Genomic DNA, 22920 nt, shown 5'->3' with positions numbered 1-22920 from the left:
TCCTGGACGCCCACAGGGCAGCCCCGGGGGTGGGGGACCCAGACCTTAGCACCCGTGAGCGGGTCTCGGAGCAGCACCCGCCCCAGCTTGCTCTTCTGCTCTCCCTCCCTCCTTCCCTGTCCAGGCGCTGAGTGCGGGTCCGGGGCAGGGGCCACGGGGCCAAGAGCCACAGACGCAGCCTTCTAGGAACTGGTCCGCGAGACCTCTTTATTAAGCACGCAAGCCTCCTGCGGGAAATCTGCAAACCCTCTGGGCCTCGGGGTCAGAGACCTTACAGGCTGCCGCCCACTGCAAAGCACCCAGAATGCCTCTGTGACATCTGTGACCTTTACGGGGCCCCCAGCTGCCGGGTACGGAGGCCAGTGGACGTTCTCTCCCACTCCTCACCCAGACCTTTACCGGCATCACCTCTCATTCCAAGTTAGGCCCAGAAGTTGGCGCCAAAGGCGAGAGTCCTGTCCCGTCAAAGCTGGCTTTGGAAAGTCCCTTGCCAGCTCGCACAGAGCAGGACCCAGGGGCGCCTCCCAGCCAAGGTCCCCTCTCTTGGAGGCCCAGGTTCATTTCAGCTGGGGGTGCACAGCCACGTGGGAGCTCCCTCCCTGCTAAGCTCCTACACCCGTGAGCTCCAGCTCCCACTTGTGAGATGCAAGCCCCCTGGTCCCAGACTCTCCTCCTGGGGTGAAGACACCCCCCGAGGCACAGATGTGCACGGCGGTCCGGTCTGCCCTTGGCCCCTGGCTGGAGGAGCACTGACAGCAGCAGAGCTTACGCCGTGCGGGGCTCCGAGCCCGGAGCTGGACTGCCGCGCCTGCTCAGTGCACCGGGAGTCGTGACTCCCAGCCCCTGTGGCCAAACGGCCGAGAGCCAACCCGCGGGAACAGAGCCAGAGCCGCTGGCCGCCCCATGCTGCCGGCACCCCTGATCTGCACCAGCAGTGCCCGGCTTCCTCCTTGAGCTCCACCTGGGTCAGGAGTGGCACAGAACCAATCAGAGCAGAACTGGGCAAAGCCCTCTTGCTCTCAGACACGGTGGGGCGTGGTCTCAGCGTAAAATCACAGCTCCCGCCGGCTGCTGGGCACACCGGGACTCCGCCGGGGGAGCCGGTCCGCGGGGGGTGCAGCCCGCATCAGCGGAGCCTGGGAAAGGCCCACGTGACACGGCAGGACCCAGCAGCACGGAAGAGCGCTCTCCCTCCTCCCTCCTCCGGGCGCTGGGTGGACACTGTGAGCTGCCCCACAGGGTCTTCAAAAGGGTTCTCAGCAAAAGACCAGCAACATCTCACGCAACGAACAGCCTGTGTTCTGAGGGGAGAAACTGCTGGAAGGGGATGGAGATCCACAATTTTTACTTTTTCCTCCAAAATCAAATCCCCCAATTATGGAACATTTAACGTTTTGGCACTGCTGGGGCACCAGGGTGGTCCAGTCGGTGAAGCGGCCCACGCTTGGTTTCAGCCCAGGTCCTGACCTCCGGGGGGGGGTGGGGGTGGTGATCGAGCCCCGTGTCGTGCTCCGTGCTCAGCGGTCAGTCCCCTTGGGGTTCTCCCCCTCTCCCTTCCCCTCCCTCAACTTGTGCTCACTCCCTCTCTAGGGCTGACAAAAGTATCTTTAATATTTCGGGGCCGTTGTTAATAAAGGCAGCAACACACGTCACGAAGAGAGCACAGCGACCCACACAGGGACAGGCGGGCAGCACCCAGACTTTGGCAGAAGGTCACGGGACCCGGCCTCCAGCAGCCGCACTGGGAGGCTGGTGACAAAGACCCCCTCGCACAGAGACCGAAGCTGCGGGAGGAGGGCCACCCGCCTTCTCGGCCTCCCCCCTCCCTGCGGGACCGTGTGCCTGCAGCTCCCGGAGGGCAGGGGCTGGCCTGTCTGCCACTGTGTGCCCGGGAAGCAGGCCTGGGGCGCTGCTCAGGAGAAAGGCTGTTGTGCGGGGCAGGCTCTCCCACGGCCCGCCGGGCCCCGTGTTCTCCGGGAGGCCTGCGTCTTTCCTGGGCGCCTGCCCCGGGATGCTGGCCACTGCCCCCGCCCCGTGCCCAGAAGGCCCCTCGGCAGACGGCCCCTCGGTTACCTGGAGCTTCCTGGCCATGGCCACCACCTCGTGGTCTGGGGGGTTGTACTTGTAGCAGTTGGAGAACATTAACCGGATGTCGGCGGCAAAGCCCTGAGCGTCCGGGTACTCGCGACTGTCCATCTTCTTCTGTAACACGCGAACGACAGGGCTGAGGGGCGCTGCCGGCACCGCAGGGAGACCCCCCCCCACGGCCGCCACGCACGGCCTGCCTCGCGCCACGTCCCCGGGAGCCCAGAGGCAAGTGTGGGAGCGGGACTTGAGGGCTCGGAAGGGACGCTCCGGGACCCCCAGGGAGGCGCCCTGAATCCTGGCTCCCGCAGCCGCCACGTGAGCTCTCCCCGCCCTGCCAGGTCTCCGCGCTGCTAACTTTCCACAGCGCGAAGGCCCTGACGGGAGGAGCTCCGGGAGGACGAGGAGCTTCTGCTGCCGGCTCGGGGCGGGGCTGGGTTCGGTCTCCCCGGTTCACGGGTCGAGACACTGACTTCATCTCTGTGAGAGTTCAGGCGTTGCTGGCCAGCCTGCCCCTCGCAGGCCGGCAGGACGAGGTGGGCTTGGCGGGGGTGAGACAACGGCCACGCTCCCGGGGAGGACAGAAGCACGACCACTGGCGGTCACTGCGAAATAGCACTTAGAACGAGCTGCCAGTCAGGGCAGGTGGAGGGGAGCTGCTCGGTGAGGCAGCGAGCTCCCTGTGTCTGCACGGGTTCCAGCAGAAGCTGTCCGTCGGGGGCCCCCTCTCCTGGGGGCCGTGCGCCGCTGGAGCCCGACAGCACAGGCGGGAGCCCGACCGCCTGTCTCGCTTGCACCTACAGGGAAACCACTGGGGATCTGGGGGTGGAGCGTAGCCTGACACCAGGGCCTGCATCCTCTCTTGTGCCTTGGGGACGCACCCCTGCCGGTCACAGACCGTCGGGCAGCTCCCAGGCTGCATGGCTCCGGCCTTCAGCACAGCCTCCCTACCCTGGGGAGGCCCAGCTCCGGAGGACAAACAGGCACGCGAGACCCTCTCAACCTCTGCCAGAGTTTCAGGCTCTGGCCCCAAAGTGACCGCTGGCCACTGTCCTGGCAGGGCAAGGGCCCAGGGCCTGGGAACACACGGGTAAGGTGCTTGAGGGGCCCAAGGACAGGCGGGCAGCCGTGTGTTGTTCCTCACTGCTTCCCAGATGACGGGTGTTTCCGAACGGGAGCACCAGAGCAAAGTGCCTGCGTGCAAGCAGCCCCCCCGCCAGGTCCCCCAGCAGGACACAGGCTCAGCCCGTGGGGACACCGGCACACCAGGGCCGCCCCCCACCCCCACACACAGTCCGCCACTCCCCGGCTGTGGGACGTGGACAAGTCACTGGCCTCTCAGAGGAGCAGCAGGGGCAGCACTGTTAACAGTGCCCTCGTCTGGGGGACAGGAACTCTGCCGTCTCAGCTGGAGGCTGGGAGGGACAAAGACGACGGATCCGGGACCGGCTCCTCCGGCCGCTCACTCCCTCCAGCCTCAGCGTCCCCATCTCCAAACAGCAGGGGTCCGTGCCGACGCCAGGCCCAGCCCCTGGAACCCCCACCCCAAGTCCCGGCCAGGACACGTGTGGGGAGCCCCTATCTGGGACCGAGGGGGCCGGCCACCCGCTGCTAGCACAGAGCCGGGACCCCGCAGACCCGGAGCAGGGAGAGCTCGGCCTCGGACATGCACCTGGGAGCCCCGTTCCTGCTGCCCCAGAGTCAAGACCGGCCAGGAGAGCCGCCTCGGCTGAGAGCAAATCCAAACCACGGTCAGGAGTCCCCCCGGAGAGAGGGCGGCGCTGTGCTCTGCCCTGCACCCGCCTCTGCCCCTCTGGAGTCCTCGCACTTGCTCTCAGATGGCGCCAACTCACGGGGACAAGGCACCATCCAAAGGAAAGGACGTTACCAGGCTCCCGGCGGGTGTAGGCCGGAAGGTATCGGTCGCCGGCACAGTTCCCCAGGCACCAGCGCCCCACACAGCCAGGTCTGCCCTCCCGAAACCCCCAAGTGCCGCAGGGGAAGGCTCCCGGGAGGAGACTCTGCCCCAGGCTGGCATCACGGGGAAACCAGGCAGAATGCCAGAGACCAGCCGTTCAAGGGCCAGACCCTCTCGATGGAAAGAGGCAACCGCCCCTTCGTGGGAGCACCTTCCGCGGCCACACAGGCAGCTCCCAGAGGAGGCGGGCTACTGTCCCTAGTGGCCAGAGACCAATGCCAGCTCGGAATACCCCCTGAAGAAGGGCAGGTGGACCGGGACCCCAGCCGATCGGGGGGTCAGGAACCCCACCTACATGTGTCCAGCCTTTAGTCTGCTGCCGCCAGGCTCTCTGAACCTCACGGCCCAGCACAAGCCCACTCTGCTGTACACAACCAGCCGGACCCAGAACAAAACCCACTGTAAAGGGCGGGGAGGAGCCCGGGGCACGGGACGCCGGGCTACCTCCGCTGCTCCAAGGACCCTCCCTGGCCGGGGCGGCGGAGGAGGCGGGTCCCAGAAAGCCCATCCTTGCGGACAGTATGGAACCCACCCACGGAGACGGGACACAGGCTCCCGCGGGGCAGAGGGTGGCGAAGCCCCAGGTTCCGTGAGGGCGGGCGGGACGCACGCACCTTCGTCCCAGCCCCATCTGGACCCGTGTGCCCGTGCCCTGCTGAGAGCCCCCGGCAGGCGCTGTGCGGTACCTTGACGGTGCTGAGGTCCATCGGGTGCTTGATGATGTCGTGGTAGTCGTGCAGCTCCAGGGCCTCGGCGTCCACCGGCTTGTAGAAGGGCCAGGCGTAGGCCGCGTGCTTCTTGGACAGCATCTCCTTGAGGATGCTGTCACAGTGCCGCAGGTGCTCCGAGAGCTTGCCCCTCTTGCCTGCGTGCTGCGGCACCTCGCCGTCCTCCAGGTCCTTCTTGGGCGGCTTGATGGGGCGGCCCCCACTCTCCCGCCGGGCCACCACCTTGGCCTGCTTGGGGTCTGACAGCGGCGGGGGCGACTCGCTCCGGCTGGCGGTGATGGCGGACGTCGTGGGCGTCGTGGTGTCTGCTTTCCGCTTCACGCCCTTTTTCTGCGACGGCGACACGACCGGTGAGCCCCAGGACGGAGCACGGGGCCTGGGAGCACGAACGCTCGCAGCCGGTCCTCCCAGAGCACCAGCCGCCCGGCACCGGGCCAAGCGATGACGTGCCCAGCCTCACTCGGCCCCGGGCGGCACCCGCGCTCCATGGGACGCCGAGGCTCAGAGGGGCCGCATCTCAGGCCCAAGGTCACACAGCTGGTGGTGGGAAGGCTGGACTCAGAACCCACCCCCCGTCCCAGAGCCGCCCCTCCAGGGTCCCCTCCACTCGCCCCCAGGGCTCCAAGAGCACGCCTGAGCGGCGTGATTGGGGGCATGCAAGTCACCTGCCCGAACCCCGGGCCGTGTGGGGGTTCCAAAAACAACACGACCGAGGTGGACCTGGTGCTGGGATCGTCCCCAAGCGGGACTCAGGCTAAGGGACAGCAGGGACAGACGGAAATCCCTGCTTAGAAAGGCCAGTGGGAAAGGCCAGAGGCCTCCAAGCTGGAGCACGAAGGACAGCTGTCGTGCCGCAGGCCGAGGCCGGGAGCGGGGCCAGCATGCGGGGCAGGGCTTGGGCTGCGCAGCAGCGGTGGGTTTGGGACCAAGGACTCCCGGGAACTGACTGGGCAGGTCTGGTCTTGAACCCCAAAGGCAGTGGGAGCCACAGAGAGCTGTTGTCCTTAACAGGAGGGAACGCTAAAAGGTCCACAGAGCCTTCTGTGGATGCGCGCAGGGCAGACGCTCGCACGGGCTGTGCCCTGAGCATACGGGTCCCTTTAGGCACCACAGCCAGGGCCACAGGCGTCATGGCCTGCCCCACAGCCAGGGCGTCCCAGAGACCAGCTCAGCCAGCTCCCCGCCTCTCAGACTGGCAGAGGGGCCCCTCGGAGCCACAACACCCAGGCTGACGGCCTGACAGCGACCTGCTCTCTGGGTCGCCACCACGGGCTCTGCCCCAGCAAAGCCGCCGCCCCCAGGCTGCAGGGGCACGGGCTGGCTATCCGCAAACACGTGTGGGCACCCACAGGATACCAAGCGTGCGCCACAGAGGCCCGGGGGAGCTCACCCGGCCATGGCAAACAGGACATGCTCCAAAACCAGCTGGGCACGGTGTAAGGCGGCCTGGCCAGGTGCCGCCCGCAGGTGCAGGCAGTGAAGGCCACGGGGGAGGGAAAGCAGCGGCGGGGCGTTACCTTGGCGGGGGCCACTTAACCCCCCCGAGCGCCTGCTTCCTCATCTGTAAGATGGGGGAAATACTGTCTGCCCCACAGGGCTGCTGCGAGGGGCAAATGGAAGACACACGTCAGCGCCCGGCCCGGGGCCTGCCCTGGATCTCACAAGGAGCGTGGGCTCCGAGCCCAGACCCGGCCAGGACAGTCCCTCCATGAAAGCTTCCGGCCAGACTGGGGAGGCCAACGGGCTGGAGCTCACGCTACCGGGGCGCAGGGGGCAGGCCACGGCTGCTGGCTCACCACCACGTACCCGGGCCACGGCCCTAAGTCCACGTGTGAGCCAGGCGGCTCCGGGGCCCGTCCACCCTCCTCTCCCACGCCTTCCCACAGTGACCCATGCACTGCACTGGCCAGGGCTTCAGGGCCAGAGAAACGGGGGTTCAGCATAGCCCGCCCTCACCAGCTGTGTGACCTGCGGCTCCCCAAGCCTCTGTCTCCCCATCCGCGTCAGGGGCAACGGCCCGACCTCGGGCACAGAGAGAACCACTCCAGAGCCACGTGCACCAAACACCCACTAAAGAGGGGGTGCCCGGGGCAGGTGGCAGATGGCTCCCCTGCCCGTCCCACACCTGCCCGAATCCAGGAACCCCGGCCTGGCAATCGGACGGCCGGCTGACCTTGTCCCCAGGGACACTCACCTTGACTACAGGTGGTGTGGGAGGGACCACGGGGATGATGGGCGTGGAGGGAGGCGGCGGGGCAGCGGCGGGGGGAACGGGGACGGACGTGATGTTTGCGGTGACGGTTGGCACTGGGGTGGCCGCGATGACAGGCGTCGGGGAGACAGCGGGGGGGACGCTCTGGAAGGGGGTCGCTGGGGAGACAGAGGACACGGTCGCCACTTGCTGCGTACCTTGAAGAGAGGGAAAGGACGTTGAACATGCAGGGCTCTAGCTGCCAGCTAGCTTCCGAAAGCTTCTTGGACCAGACCCTCCAGCCAGCGCACACCAGGGCCAGGGAGTGCCCCCCCGTGAGACCCTCGCCCCTGCCCCGTGGCTGCCCCCACGGAACCATCCTCCACAGGCGCTCACCCAGACCGAAGTCTGAATGAGGACGCCCGGAGCAGGCGCAGACGGGGCGGAAGAGCCAGGCCGGGGCCCGAGAAACCCGGGGCCGACTCAGACTCCCCAATAACCAGCGGGACGACCCGGCAAAGCTACTTCGCCACCCATAGCCCCATCTGCAGCGCGGGAGGGCAGGCACTGCTGGGGACCCAAGCTGGCCTCCAACGGCCGCGGTGCCTGGCCAGTCTCTCCATCGGGGCCCGCCTCTGTCCCCGCTCCTGGACCAGGGAAGACCCCCAGAGCTCCTAGTGCTAACTCCCATCCCGCACCCCCAGCCCTCCCCGAAAGGTGACCCAGCCCCTCGCCTGCCCCAGAGCATACAACACCTGCTAGAAAGGCAACGTCCTGGGGGACAAAGGGACCTCCCGTCCAGACTTCTGGAAGAGGTGGCCTCAGGGTGGGGGCACGGCAAGACCAGTCTCCCCAGCAGAGCAGGCTCAAAGGCAGATGGCCAGCCGTGTTGCCCCAACTTCCCAGACAGGGACACGGAGCTCAGATGGGCCACGGAACTCGCACAAGAAATGCTGCTGTCACACTCCGGGGAGGGGGGGTTGTCAGGACAGAAGGACGGCACCGTCCACACCGTTACCTGCACTCTGGGTTCCTGCAGCCGGTTTCCGGCCTTTGCCCTTCGGAGCAGGGGGTAATAATTCCACTTCCTCCTGGGGCATCTGGGCCACTTTCTGCAGAAAAATTTTCTCTAAGGCTTGGGCCATTAGCACTATGTCATCTGTGGGCTGAAGACACAGGGAGAGCCAAGGTCACTTGTTGGGCAAGGGGCCACGTGCTTGTAAAGACATCACTGGATGTGGCTCAAGAAAACACTTATTCAAAAATCCCTTCGAGATTTGGTAGGGCAGGTGGTGGGGGAGGCGAAAGGAGCAGATGTCACTGTGGAGACTCTTGAAAGAATCCAGAAAACCAAGAACAAGAACCACCCTGCAGCCGACCCCGTGCGGAAAACAGAACCTTCCGCTCAGTTCAACTCAGCCCGTCCGTGCTGTGTCCCATCGCAATCGAAAACAACACAACCCCCACCAAGTCAGGACTGTGTGGGCCTTCCCTCATCTACTCCTCCCCGAAAGCCATCGTGACCATGTGCTCCCTGGTCGTGCAGTGGCCTGGCCCCGTGGGGCAGCTGCACGTGGGGCGGCGCCCATGAGCGTCCCGACAGCTGGGGTTTTGAGGTCCGAGGGCATGGACGGTTTGAAGTGTTTGGTCTGTAAGCTCCCCCCAAAAAGGCCGCTCCAGGCTTCACTCCCGCCTTGGGGGGAGGAGGGCATGGGCGCACCTGAGACCCCCAAGTGGGGACTGTGGCCCGGGGGTGGCATGGCCCCCACCCGCTGTCTGAGAGCTGCTCCGGAGCCACCCCCCCCCCCAGCCAGCAGAGGGGAGCCCCGAGCCTTCTTACCTTATTGTAAATGTAACAATTTGTAAACATGGTGTTGAAGTCCTGCATACACTCACTCGCGCTCCAGTAATAATTATTCTCTAGTCTCTTCTTAATAGTCCCCATGTCCATCGGGTTTTTTATGATTTTATGATAATCCTGGGAAAGAGAAATTCAGAGGGACCGTCAGCAGACGCTGCGGCGCGGGGTTCACCATCCCCGAGGGGGCAACCGTGCACGGAGCATCTTCTCGGGTGAGCTGGGCACCAGGGTCGGGCCAGAGGCAGTGTCTGGTCAGCTGAGGACCGGTGCAGGGTCTGGGGCAAGTGCCCGGCCCACGTGCACCCTCCGCCACACCTCTCGCCCAGCAGCTTCCGCCCGGACGGGTGGTTCTCAGAGACGTCTGGAACCGGGCAGCCGGGGCAGGAGCAGACCGGCACCGTGGAGAAGGGGCTGAGCCCCCTCCACCGCCAGACTCCAAATCCAGGGCCCGCCGGTGACCAGTGTGCCGAGCTGGGCCCAGAACCCAGGCGACCAACGAGCGGCCCAGGGATTCCCTGGACAATGCATGGGGTTTTCTCTATTTGGATCCAAAGAAGAAACCCATCAAAAGACCTGGCCTCCCCCCAAAAGGCGGCCACAACCCGCACTGAGTACCTGAACGGGGAGGGGGGGGGATGTGGCAGACGCAGGGTTCTACAGGAGGGTACGCGGGAACAGCAGGGAGGCACGGGATCCCCCCCCCCCCCCCCGCTCCCTACACTTAGGGACCACCGCCCTCCACACGCCCACACCCCTTCGCAGCCCCTTCACTCCTCTGTCACCACGGGCCCTGGGCTGTGCCTGGCCCCAGAGGCAGTCCTTCCGGGAGGGGGGTGACAGGGGCAGGGATGCGGTGGGGGGGGCACGCACGGGCAGGTTCAGCTTGATCGCATCCACGGGCTGGTAGAAGGGCCAGGCGAACTGGTGCTTCCAGAGCGTCTTCACCACCACGTTCTGCATGTACTGCAGCTGGTTGGTCTTGCGGCCGGGCTTGGCGGGGTTGGAGACCTCCGGCGGGGGCGGGTTGACCGGGCCTGGGGCCGCCGAGATCCCCGTGGGGGCGACTGTCGTCGTGGCGGACATCCTCCGCGGCGCGCTCACTGGCCGTCACAGCAGCGGCTCGGGGAGGCCCTGGCTTCCACTGTGCTCCTTTTGGAGGCCTGACATCCCATTTCTGGGCCCGAGCGGGCAGCACCTATAGGGAGGGGGTCGGCAGAGACAGGCGGTCACCCAGGCCCCACTGCCTCGCCCAGCCTCGCGGGCTCCTGAGCACGCCCAAGTGGTCACGGTGAGGCCAGCTCTCATCACCCGAGCCACTCGCCCTCCGCAGCCCAGCCCTCACCTGTCACAGACCCACAGTCCAATCACTGCTCTCAGGCTGGGGCAGGGATGTGACGTGGACCCAGGCTGCCTGGGCGGGGGGTGGGGACAACGCAAGGGCGGGAAGGTGGCCGTCCAGGCACACAGCCAGCGCTGGGAGGCGGTGCCCGGGCTGTGGCCTCTCCTGGCTCCCTGCCCACCAACGGCCTGCCTGCTGGGGGCTGACTCGGACTGTTCTTGGTCGTGGCAATTTTGGGGGAACGATTCACACGTAGAGAGCGCTCCGGCATCGACCCCACAGAGCTAAGCCAGCCAGGCAGAGCGTTTGCGGACCCTCGGCAGCGCGCGGAGCCGGGCCCTTGGGGGCGAGGTTCCGACGTCACCACGAGAACCAGAGCTGGTCTGTGATGGCAGCCGGAGCGTGACACGCCCTGCCCCAGGGAGAGGGGGCGGGAGGGCAGGAGGAGGCGCACCTCAGGCTGCCTCTCGGCGAGTGGGGGGCTGCTCCCCTCCCCCACCAGCTTTCAGGAACGCTGGCCGGGTCCGGGCTGGGAAGGAAGACAACCGACGGCGCCCCAGAACCAACAGGCCAGTCCCAACACCAGACGCCCTGCTGTTCCCTGGATGGAAGCCGCTGGCCTCGCTCCTAGCTGCAGGGCCCAGAGCAGACTGGGGGTCACACACGGAAGGGGGACACGGGCCATGCTGGCACGCCCTGCCACACTGTGGGTTCTCATGTCCGTGCCATGACACCCAGACAGGCTGGGGCGGCGCGGCACCCCCACCACGCGGGGGGCCCGATAGGGCGGGGGAGAGACAGCACCCTCCCTGTGACTTGCAGAAGCGGCTCCGGCTCGTGAGTCGGTTAATATCCTGCTGGTAGCCCGCCACCTGCCACGTGGGCGAGTGTACACCCAAGTAATTGGCGCCTCCCACCAGAGTGAAAGGGTTCACCAGGACAGCAGGTGGTCTTGCCCACCAAGGAGACCTGCTCTGCATTCGAGGGACACCCTGGAGCCCCCGCAAGGCGCCACGCCCATCATCCCTGGGAAGCCACAGCCCCTCCCCTCCTCCACACCCTCTCCCGCTTCTCCCTCCCGCGCAGCGGGGGCCTTGGCACGGTGAGCACGGCCCCCACCAGCTGTGGCGCTCTGCCAGCTCGTGCTAATGGCAACGAGGGTGGGTCTTCACCACCAGGAAGCGTGGGAGCCTGGAGCAAACCTGGGGCATCCCTCATGCCCCGCTGGCCCGCCCCCGCCCCCGCCCCCAGCAGGTCAGTGAGTGCAAACCTGGCCTGAGCACCAGCACCACCTGCGGGACTCTCCCCTGGGGCCTGCCCTCCCCACGTGTCCCGCAGGAACACAGAATGCCAGGGAACACTTAGAGTGCAGTCAGGGCCTAAACAAACACGGTGTGGGGGGGGGAGCAGAAGGGGTCACGGGCCAAGGTACAGGCCGGCCTCCTCGAAGCACGAGGTCGGACAGGCATGCTCAGTGCAGGGACAGGCTCGGGTGGCCACCAGGACTTGAGGCTGCCTCAGGGCCTCCCTCCTCCAGCTCTGGCCGCAAACACAGGCGCACCTCCCCCAACCCCGCTGGGAGGTCCGTGCCCGGGGCCACAGAGCAGCTGCCAGACCCTGAGCCAGGCGCCTGGAGGGGCCTCCTGGACTCCGCTGCACACCAGGCCTCCCGCCCCCGCCCCCACACTGCCCAGCACTGCCGGAGCTCCGAGCAGAGTGCCCGGCGTTGGCCTGGGCTCCCCAGAGGCACAGGCACAGGCACAGAAGTCCTTCCACCGCGGCCCGAAGGGAAGCCTGGCTCCGGCCCGACGTCACCCTCCCCGGCGAGTCCGTGAGGCCCAGAGGGGACACGTGCAGAACGGGCCGAGCACGCTCCAGCACCCTCGTGCCCACGCTCTGCGGGCCCGCGCTCGGCGAGGAGCCTGCACCCTTCCTGCCAACGCTCCACTGACACAGGGCAGGGCGCCCTCCACCCTCGGACCCCTGCAACCACCTGAGGACGGCCGCACGGCTCGTGGCGTCCCCTTGGGGTGGTGGCGCCCAGTCCTCTGCCTCTCACAGCGCCGGCAGCCCAGGTGCCAGCACCACAGCGGGGAGGAAGGGCAGCCAGAGTGTAAGAGGTTGGGGGCTCGCTGGCCACCCCTGGTGCCAGGACCCACCTCTCAGGAGGAGACGAGCAAAGGGACAGTCAGAGAGCTGGGGCCGGATGCCCCCAGAGGCTAAACCCCTGCGAGCCGCTCCGGTGACGGAGGAGGACTCAGCGAGGCTCCCCGGGGCAGAAAATGGCACAGGTCACCCTGTCCCCTCTAGGGCATCAGGCAGAGTGAGTGAGTGGTCATGTCCGGGCGGGAGCACACACACCATCACCCTTCAGAGGGGGGCCAGGCCTGGAGGTCAGTCCCTTCTGCCCCAAGGAGAGCGGGAGGGGAGGTCCCCGCGAGCAGAGCAACAGCGTAAGCCTGGCTTTGCCTTTCCTCCCTGGACGCTTCTCCAGGCCGGATGCTGGTGTCACAGATGTTGCCGAGCACTCGGGAGAGCCACAGGCCACCTGGGAAGCCCCGGGGGAGGCAGAGGACGGAAAAGGGCCTCGTGGGGGCCTGCAGGCACCAAGCCCACCGCCATGCACGCCGGCCCACGAGGACAGGGGCTCTCCCCTCTGTGTGCATTTCTGAAGACGCACATCGTGTTCGGAACACGTACTGCGTGCTGGTCACAGAAGGGACAACTGAGGCCCAGGGCACTCGAGCTCACGGGGGGCAAGGCCAGCTCAGAGCTTCACATCACAGCATGGCCTCTTGGGCAACCAAGGTCCCCAGGGACAACCCTGCCACTGCAGACAGCCTGAGAGCCCCAGGGACACCTGGCCTTGCCTCAGCTCCAGCACCCACCCGGCTCAGGACATAAGCGGGAACGCCTGTCACCACGCCTGCCTGTGGCCGAGACCCGGAGGGATGGGCCACGTTGGACGCTGCTCGTGTCCTCCTCTCCCGGGAGCCAGGCGTGTCTGGATTGAGTCTGTCGCATTTCAGAACCGAGGGAGCCCACCGTTCGGGGTGGGGGGGAGATCTTTCACACACACACCCCACCCCCAGAGCCTGGAATAACGTCCGAAATCAAACACACTATTCCGCAAGGAAACACAGGAATTTTCACCCTCAGGATAAATAAAGATCACACCCTTTTCTCTGCGGCCAAGGGTCAGGTTCTGCAGCAGCAGAATTGGGGGGACGCTCCATCCCCGGAGTTTCCAGTGTCCGAGGTGGAACCGATGGTGTCCCCGTGAGAGGATGGCAGCCCAGCCCCGGCCCAGCCTGGGACTCCAGCACGTCTCACAGAGGGCGACAGGCCTGGGCTGCTCCACTGGGTCCGGCAACCATGGGTGGGCGAGGGCCGGTGGGCAGCGGCGGTCCCTGACCCCAGCGGCTGGGGCAGTCTGCAGAGACGCCCGCAGGGAAAGGGACCGGAGGGACACCGGCTGCGACTGTGATCTTTCGGAGCCGATGCTAAGTCCTGGGGCGACCATGGTGCTGCGGTTCTCCAGTTCCTAGAGCGCCAGGCTTTAGAGACAGGGACGCAAAGCCTCCTGAAGGAGACAGGTCCGGAGCTCGCGTCCCGACAGTGGGGGTGGGGCCTGAAAAGGAGCCGGGGTCTGGAGGAGACAGCACAGAGCAGAGACCCAGCACACTGGGGGCCGCACACAGGCCCCCTCTGCTTGCGCCTGCACTGAAAGCTCCCATGGCCTCGGAAGGAAGAGGGCAAACCCTGCTTTCCCTTGGGTGTTCGAGGGCCCTACATCCCCTACGCCTTCACAGCAGCCATGAGATCGGGGAGCACAACCCTGCTCCCCACTCACCCGGGTGGGAAGAGGACCCTGTGCCTGGGCCGGGCAAGTGCAGGGGTAAAGAGACCTCAGCACCCGGAGACCAGACACGGATGGACAAGACCGGGAGCTGCAAGGTCTGGCCTGCACCCCCAGCTGCCCCCAGGGGAGCGGGTGCAGCTCACGTCTTCGGGGGTCAGCACGCTGGAGCGAAAACGTACAGCTCCAGTTCGCTGACGGCTGAGCCCACCGGCCGCCGAACACCAGCTGGCTGGGAGCCTTTCTTCTAGCTGGTGAGCCTAAAGGTCTGGAGGCCCCCAGAACGCGGGAGCAGCTAACTTCACTGTGAAGCCTCCCGTGGCCAGGGAGCCTCCAGCCTGTGAGCGCGGGACGGTCAGAGCACGGCGCTCGCCACGCACCCGCCGGCCGCCGCTTCACTCCAGAAAGCTATTTACGGCAGACACCACCCCCTGGGGCGGGCAGCCCTCCCGGTCACGGTCACAGAGCCGGGACTCCCAACGCAGCCACGGCCGGCAGGGAAGCGCCACTCCTTCCAGGGATGGCCCGGAAGCCCTCGCTGAGTGCCCGCTCTGGGCAAGGCACTACCCGGCAGGGATGGAGCCCAATTTCTCAGCGGGGAAGACTGAGGCTCAGACAACCTGCCCCACTTCCCGGGGGGACACCCGCCAAGCCGGGAAGGCAGCACGCGCGAACCGGGTGAAGGTCAAAGTGCAGACGAGCCGCCTTTGGCACAAGAGGATCTGAAACTGCCCCGAGCGGAAACTCAGACAAGCCACAGAAACCCTCAAACACAAGTGAAAGCCAGAGATCCGGAGTCCTGGCGAGACCCCGAGGAGGTTTCTGAGGTGGGTAGCTGGCAGGAGAGGGCAGGGGACACTGCCTGGACAACCCAGCCACCGGGGCCACACATGCCCCACAGTGAGGGGCTCTGTGCCGTACGCGGGGGGATGGTGCGAGGCAGCCCCCTGGCCCTGCAGGCCACGGGCCACCTCCCCACCCCATCCCAAGGGCCTGGACTCAGTCTCTGGGGCTCCCTCCTCCATGGGGAACTAGAAACCTGGAGAAAATGCAAACATCCACCCGGAGGCTCGCTCGGCCCACGGGGAACATCAGGAAAGACCTTACTCAGGGTCCCTGGACAAATGAGGAAACACCCCCGCGACGGGGCAGCAGGCGCAGCAGCCCTCCCCAGCGCGGACGGGACATCCTGCCCCCGAGCCACAGGTGGCACCCACAGGCAGCACCCAAGGTGGGCAGAGCTGGACGCTCCCGGCCGGCCGAGACGGAGGCCGTAGCCGATGCATCTCCAGCCCCCACCAGCAGGGGCAGGGGGTAAGGCTGGGAGGGCGCAGGGCTGACATGGGTTGGGAGGGCATTTCCAGGCTGGCTTGGCCCAGAGCGAGGAGCCCTTATTTGGGCCTGGGTTGGGGAGCCCCAGCTCTCAAAAGCGTTGAGGGGCTGTGGGGAAGGGACAGGATGCGGCCAGGCTGCACAACTTCAGGGGGGCCTGGACTGCAGAAGGGCAGGGGTCAGGGGAGGTCCTCAGGAGGCTCCCAGGGTGGGGGGCACCTCGGGGGCATCTGGAAGGAGACTACAGCGCGTCCTGGGGAAAGGAGGCCCCTGACCGACGCTGCCACCGAGAGGGGTGATCGGAGGTAGGAGGGAGTCCCCAGTCAGGGCTGGGGAGGGGGACCTGGGGCAGGGCCCGCCTTGTCCCGCTCAGATCCACTGCTCCCCCCAGCACTGAAGGCGCCTCTCAAAAACTCAGCCTCCTGAGGTGGGTGCGAGTGGGCTCACGCTCGCTCTCTCTGTGCCCCTGGGGGTGTCTGTGCCTCTGCGGGGCTCCCCACTTCCATACTCCAGTCCTGGACCCCCTGCAGCCGCCCCCACCGCCCGGCATCGGTGGGGGTCACGTGAGCTCCATCTTCTAGGTGGGGACAGAGGCTCAGAGGCTAAGGGGCACAAGGTCACCCAGCCGGAAAGAGGCAGGGGCAGGCCGTGAACAAGGCCAGGCACCCCATACCAGACTCCACGCCACCGTCTCCCAGAACCATGCTACCCACCCAGCGGACTGCAAGCTGCGTACTGCCCCGGAGTGGGGGCACCTCTGTCCCTAGGCGACCGGGTGAGCCTCCACGGGGCTCATGCTGACCAGCGGGCGCCCCGGGGCTGGCCGTCCAGGTCTCGGGAAACAGGATCCGTGAGGCCAGGGTCGGCTTCCGTGACATACGGAGCCAACTGCCTCCTCCTGTGGGTTCGGGGAGGGGACCCCCGGGGAGCGGACGGGCAGGCTGGGCCCGCCACACCCTGCCAGGCAGAGAGCCGTGCAGCCCCAGCCGGGGCCCTGAGCCTGAAAGGTCTAGGTCACACCAGCTGCCCAGCCACCAGGGAGGGACCTGCCCCTCACTGGCCCAGTCCCATCCAACGTGCGGGCCGTCCACCGGGTCACAGGGCCCCAGGTCCAGCCTGCACATGGTCTTATGCGCCACTGTGTCCTCTGGGCTCTGCACACACACCACCTGCGGGGCCCGGGCCCCCGGCCCACCTCACGCTTCCTCGACCTCATGTTTGCTGACGTCATAGTCCTCTCCCCACCCGCCGGCCCTCCGTGGGGAAGCCAAACTCTGAAGGCTCCATTCTTACCCAAACATCTACCCCAGCTCAGACCTGAGACCCCAGTGCAGGAGACGCCTCCAGCCCTGCCAAGCAGGGCTCACGCGTGGGGGGCCAGGCCCGTCACGCCCCCTCACCTCTGCAAGGCTGTGTCCCCGTAGGGTCCTGACCATGACCGCTCCCCTCCTACCCCAGGAGAGAACACAAACAGGGCACCAGGGATGCCTCTGAAGGGGTGTGAAGCCCGGGGGTTGGGGGGAGCTACACGCCCCTGGAAACACTGCGTTCCGGCCTGCCAGCTGCCTGGCGGCATTCCTTGGGAGAGTCCCAGCAACACCCACCGGCACCCCTGCAGGGCGCCCCCCACGGCCAGGCCACAGGCTGCCCCGAATGACACCTTCCATGGGTGACCCACAGCTCAAAGGAAACGGTCCCCAGGGGACAACGTGAGAAGGCCAGAGGGACTGGCATCCACGCTTGGGCCTGGACGGGGGATGGGAGGCCCATCCTCTCTGGGTCAGTCAGTCTCCCTGAGGACGCCAGAGGGCAGGGGTCTTGCACACGTGTGGACGTGGGAGGCCTGGCCCCGTGAGGCCCGCGGCTCCGCCCACCCCACAACGTTCCCCAACAAGACTCTGGCAGGTCTAGCTAGTGTGGGGTGCAGGCCTCGGGCTCTGGTGGGATCGATCCCAGGGAGACGGGAACATCTCTCCTCTCCGATGGGCTGACGGGGACCAGGCCATGCTCAGATGGGTGCCACGTGACCAACCACCACAGTCCTGGGCTCCCAGGGCAGCAAGCCGCAGACAACGGAGGGAGCCCAGGGAGTGGACTGCTACACCCGGCGGGTCCTGAACCCGACTCGCCCCAAGCAAACTAGACCTCGGCCCACCACGGCCTGGCCTCTGCCCCGAAACATGTCCATCCAAACAGGAGGCACGGGGCAGGGACCTCCTGAGTGTCCGCCTCCCCTCGTCATGAAGTAGGTGTTACTACAGCCCAGACACACCGGAAACACGGCCAAGGTGATGAAGTCCCTGCAGCCCAGCGTTCCCCGGATGTCACCGCCCAGGGCTGGTGTCGCCATAGCCCCGGCGCCCCCTGACGTCACAGCTCCGTGCTGGTGTCGCCACGGCCCCAGGGCAGCACGTGTCCCAAGCGCTTCCTCCCCCTGGCTGCTTCAGCCCCTCCTGACAGGCCTGGAGGGGTGGGGGCGCTGTCATCCCATCCCTGAGGACAGTCACGTGGTCGTCTGTGTCCCTAGCCCCAGCCCCACTACCGGCCGGGCCAGGGCCACCTGGAGGCAGCTAAGACAGGGCCACACAGAGGGGTGCACGCCGCCTTATCTGTGAGCCCGCAGCCTGCGGAGCCCACGCTTTAACGCCCAGCCCCTGGCACGGGGCTGGCACCGCGAGCGCCCAGTCAACACGCGGGCGGGGAAGGCAAGCGGACGGCTAAAGCTGAGGGAGCGCCCCCTCCTGAGGCCCAGACCACTCTTTCTGCCCCTTACGCCCACACGGCACCCTGTGACGCCCTCCAGTCACAGTCAGCGCCCAGGGAAGGCATCCCCTCAGCTCTTGGTCACAGACCTGAAACGGGTCCTCCTCCTCCTGGTAACCTGTACAAGGGGCCGGACGCAGAACCGCAAGCGTGCTCCTGCCTGTGGGCAGCGGCCACCAGGACAACGGCCAGCAGGGAGGATACTCCCAACTCCGAGTCCTGGGGCTCCCCTCGATCAGGGCCCAGAGTCCCAGCTCCCGGGACATGGTATCCCCACTCCTGCCACCAAGCCCGACGTCACTCACACGCAGAGAAAATGGATGAGGGACACCCAGACTGTCACTGCACTCCAGGTGACGTTTTTCAAAAAGCCGGAAAAGTACTTCCAAACACCTCGTCAGCTTCGGACGAGGTCCCCCCTAAGTCCGGGGTCTGTGGCAAGGAGGGAGGGGCCTTCCTCCAAACTGCATTTCTCAGCTGGCTGTCACTGGAGGTCATGGAGGCCCTGAAAAGGAGGTCAATTCTAACCCTAGAACACCTAAAAGCTGGCAAAAGAAACAGACACTCATCCACAGCACTGCGTCGGCAGAGCCGAAGGCCTCCGGCCACACGCAGGTCCCCAGGGCCTCTGCTGTGTACGTGCATCCAGGAGCCAGACTTCTGATGTGAACCACCACCGTGTGAATGAGCCTGAAACGTGACACTCTGCCTTTAAGAGCCCCCAAGCTTCTCAGATGGCAGGAGCACAGGCACCTGGGCGGGACTGCAAGCGGCAGAGTGCTTCCTGGCCATGCCAGCCACCCCCTGGGCACCTGGGCCGTGACTGGTGTCCCCTGACCCAAACACACCAGGCAGTCAGGGGCTGCCTGGCCACCTGTCGGTCTCTCCTGCGCAGACAAAAGGGCTAAGCTTCAGATGGGAGGGAAGAAGCGCTCCCAAGAAGATACAAGTGGCCGGGGCCCCTCAGGTTCCCAAACCAAGTCTGCGGCGAGCAGGGGGCCGCTTTCTGCCACGATGCGCTCAGGTCTCCTTGTGAAACAAAGAACGTTCCAACTGGCTCCCAGCCTGCTGATGCAAGGGACACGGGGCCTTTGGGGTCCCACTGGGTATAGTTCAAAGGTCAGCTGGGGAGGGAAAAAAGGAGGACCGGGCTACCTGCCCCGCCACACTGCTGAGCCGGCTGCCTGAACCGGCCCCCCAAATCGACGAGCTGCAGAGCGGCTTCCGGCACGTTCCCAGCAGCAGCAGCCGCCTGGTGGGCCCCCACCCCTGGCCCGACCCCAGCTTCCTACGGATCCACGGAGGGAACACGGCTCTCCCAAGAAGAAGAAAGCCACCAGGGGCGGACAGAAAGCCAAAGAGACACCGTGGCCCGGCACAGAGGCAGGGTCCCGTTAGTCCTGTGCCAACCACTCCACTCCGGGGGCCCGTGCGCCCCAAAGAAAGCTCCCGCCACCTAGAACCAGGAAGTGGCCGTGCACCTCACCACTTGCTGGGCACAGGGCTCTGGTGTCTGGCAACTCGCCAGCCTGCAGGAAGAGGGCACAGGAAGGAGCCGCTGGCTGCAGCCGTGTGCCGGGCTGGGCGGCGCACCCCCCCTCCACTTTCACTTTCTGCCCGGGACTGCCCGTGAGTCAAAGGTGGGAGCAGAGTGTTTACGATTCCATCCTTTATGTAAAGCTCACTTCCAAAGCAAGAGTGAGCTGCTGCTGAAGGAAATCAATTACTTCCTAAAAACAAAACAAAACACCAAAACGGTGCCGAATGTCCACCTGGGGAAAGCGTCGTAAGTCCCTCCTCCCCGATGTCCCCATGGCAGGGCTGGGGCTGGACGGAGGCCTCAGAGGAGCTGCTGGGAAGCCAGCTTCCAGATGCCCAGGGGCGGAGGCATGCCCCCTCCCACCAGGTCTCCAGAAAGGCCAGAGAGACACGTCCCTCGCCTCCAGGCGTCACCTCCTGTCCCTCCCGCCCCACAACAGCGTGTGCCCTATCTTTCCTGGTCTGTAACCAACAGCACACATCAAGGCCTCAAGACAGAAAAGGGCAAACACAGAGCTTTATTTGCAAATGAGAGGCCACACTCAGGGCTGCTGGGAAGGGCTCCTGGAAGGAGAGGAAGAGGTCCCTAACTCCTGAGGACTGACACCCCTTTGCACAGATTCAGACTTTTTCTTAACTACTTTAAAGGAAAACTACTCCCCCCAAGAAACGCCAGGCCAGGCCACTTTCCATAGACTCGAGGACCTCCCCGGTCACTCCATGGCCCCAGGAAAAGAATCCCTATCTTAAAAGAAAGAGTAAGGGAGACGGCCGACGAAACTCCCTTCTCCGTCCTCTGCGGGGTTGGGGAGCATGAAGACCAGCCAGGGCGATTCCTTCCCTCGCTTTCCTTCTGTTCTCCAGCCTGTTAGTCTGCCTACAGATACACAATACCCACCCTCCTAAGTTTGCAGCCCATAACCAAGTTAACCAACAAGGGAGGGCCACCAGTTCCCCACCTCTGGGCAGAAAGCTTTCAGCCAAAACGAAGGGTCGAGGGACACTCAGGGAATGGGCCCAACAGAGGGAACTGCCAGGAGGAACCCGTCCCAACCCCATTCTGTGTCCCAGCTTCCATCTTTCCAAAATTGTCCCTGGGCCCCGAGAGAAAGGAGGCCGCCCAAGGCCTCCACGCCAGCCCTGCCCCCATAGGAGCAACCGGGGGAGAGAGAACTCCCCCCCTGCCAAGGCCCCCAGCTTTATTCACCCGGGAACCCAGCAGGGCCATGGAGACGTTCGAGGTTCGCCTGGCGGGCATTCCTCCCCGACGGGCTTGGGGCATGGTACCCCCGGTGCCCACCCGCGGGTTAAGGAGGGGAAGCACCCCGCTCCTCCCGCTCCAAGTCGCCCTCGCCTGGATCAAGCGCTTTTCGGGCCGATTTGAAAACGGGAACTGGGTCTCCTCCTGGCCCGGCTGCAACGACCCAGCAACTCGAAGGGGCTCAAAGTCAGCGCCGGGGCCCTAACTCTGGAAGGAGGCTGCCCCCGCGCCACTCCGAGTTGGGCCCAGGCCTGGTCTCGCCCCCCGCCCCGGCGGCGGCGCCGGGCCCCCAGCGCGAGGCCGGAGGGGCCCGCGGCCAGGGCGGGCGGGCTCCGGGAAAGTGGCGCCGGGGCGCACGGCGGGCCCGGGACGCCGCCGCGCGCCTTCCCCTCCGCGTCCTCCCTCGTTCCCCCTCCGAAAGATGGCGGGCAGAGGAAAAGGGGGGAAAAAATCCCTTCCGCGAGGGAGGGCGCGGGAGGCCGGGTTGGCGCGGGGCGCGCGGGCCGTGCCAACTCTGGGCTGTGCGCCCCAGCAGCGGCGACGCCCCCAGCCCGGGGCGCGGGAGGCCGGGAGGGCGCGGGCGAGGGCGAAGGGGAGGGAGCCCGCGCCGCCGCCGCCGCCGCCGCCGCGACCCCGGGCGGCCGCCGCGCTTTGTTGCATCGTGGCCGCGCACAAAGGCGGCGGCGGCCCGGGCGCCCGGCTCCCGGGACGCGCCGGCGGCCCGCGCGGGGCGCACGGGGCCGCGCTCCCCGGCCCGCCCGGCCCGCCGCCGCCCGCGCCGCCCGCCGCCCCGCGCGCGCAAGGAAGCAAGAGAAAGGCGTACTTGGCCTCCGCGGCTCCAGCGGCCGTCCCTCCCGGCCCGCGCGGCCGGCTCCTCTTTGGCTCGCCGGCCCCGGCAGCATAATAGACGCGCCGGAGCCGAGCAGGGCTCATGCGCTGCGCCGCGGCGCCTGGCGGGAGTCGTAGTCCGCGGCCGGGCCCGCGCCGGGGCCGCCCAGGGGAGGCCGCGGCGCGCGGACTACATGTCCCGGCCCCGCCGGCGCCGCGCCCCGCCCCGCGCGCCCCCGCCCGCTGCCCGCCCCGCCGACCCGGCCGCGAGCGGGCCCGGCCCGGGGGGCGCGCGGGGCGGGGCGGGGCGGGGACCCCGGGCGGCCGCCCCCAGCCCGGGCCCGCGCGGCCCGCCCTCCGTCCCCGCCGCCCGCCCTCCCGCGCGAGGGGGTTTGCGCCTACGGGCGAATCTCCTGTGCCCGCGGGAGGCGTGGAAAAGGCAAGAGCGCGGCCAGCGCCGGCCCGCCCGCCGCCACTCCCGCCCGCGGACCCCGGAGCCCGGGGGTGGGGGTCGGGGGCGCCCTCGAGTCCCGGCGGCGCACCGTTGGGGCGGCGCGCACCTGCGGAGCCCCGTGTTTGTAAACAAACCGCGCGTCTAATTAGCCCCGCGGGGGCGCGCGCGGAGGGCGGGGCGGGGCGTCGGCGCGCGCGCAGGGGCGGCCCCGCCCGGGGAGGAGCCGCGCTCGGCCGCGCCCCCCTTATCTACCCACCTCCGCCTGCGACCGCCACCCGGCTCGCGTCCCCCCTGCGCCCAGTTCCGAGGTGGCGCGAAGGGCGCCAAGTCTCCGGAGCTGGGCCCAGCCCTGCCCAAAGACCGCGCCCGCCAGCCTCAGTTTCCCCGTCTGCCCAGTGAGAGGCTAGAATGAGATGAAGGTCCCCCATCCTGAGATTCCAGGAGTGGGCCACAAAGGTAAAAACAAGGAGCCTTGGCCCTTCTGTATTTTGAAAGGCTCAGCTCGCGGGCACGTTTCGGATCTTGTTTTGGGTAATGTAAGGTGGAAGCATGTTGTGTAGGTTAGACCCCTATAAAAACGTCTAAAACAAAAGAAGTCTTCCCCTGTGCTGGCTGAACCTGCCAACTGGAAGGTCGAGTTTCCTTATGTGGTCTGGACCCATCCCAAGCCGCTCGGGTCACTGGGTTTACTTTCAGGGTGAG

The 22920-nt window shown here is 66.6% G+C and overlaps 1 protein-coding gene across 2 annotated transcripts in view; it reads right to left on the bottom strand.

Moving 5' to 3' along the window:
- The window catches only part of BRD3 (bromodomain containing 3), a 32693-nt gene extending 10743 nt beyond the window's left edge, over positions 1-21950 (bottom strand). The window contains exons 1-7 of one of the 2 annotated variants that reach the window (XM_046022981.1): positions 21760-21950; positions 9714-10038; positions 8823-8960; positions 8001-8094; positions 6986-7200; positions 4750-5121; positions 2074-2202 (exon numbers count right to left, since the gene is read on the bottom strand). In XM_046022981.1, the coding sequence (XP_045878937.1) occupies positions 2074-2202; positions 4750-5121; positions 6986-7200; positions 8001-8094; positions 8823-8960; positions 9714-9926 (1161 nt within the window). In that variant the 5' untranslated portion in view covers positions 9927-10038; positions 21760-21950. Of the gene's footprint in view, positions 1-2073; positions 2203-4749; positions 5122-6985; positions 7201-8000; positions 8149-8822; positions 8961-9713; positions 10039-21759 lie in introns of both variants that reach the window. The other variant, XM_046022979.1, reaches the window with a different exon arrangement.
- Between the last annotated feature and the right edge of the window lie 970 nt (positions 21951-22920).

Source organism: Meles meles, chromosome 11, assembly GCF_922984935.1.
Source record: "Meles meles chromosome 11, mMelMel3.1 paternal haplotype, whole genome shotgun sequence".
Classification (NCBI taxonomy): Eukaryota; Metazoa; Chordata; class Mammalia; order Carnivora; family Mustelidae; genus Meles; species Meles meles.
This window is presented reverse-complemented; position numbering and strand designations above follow the sequence as displayed.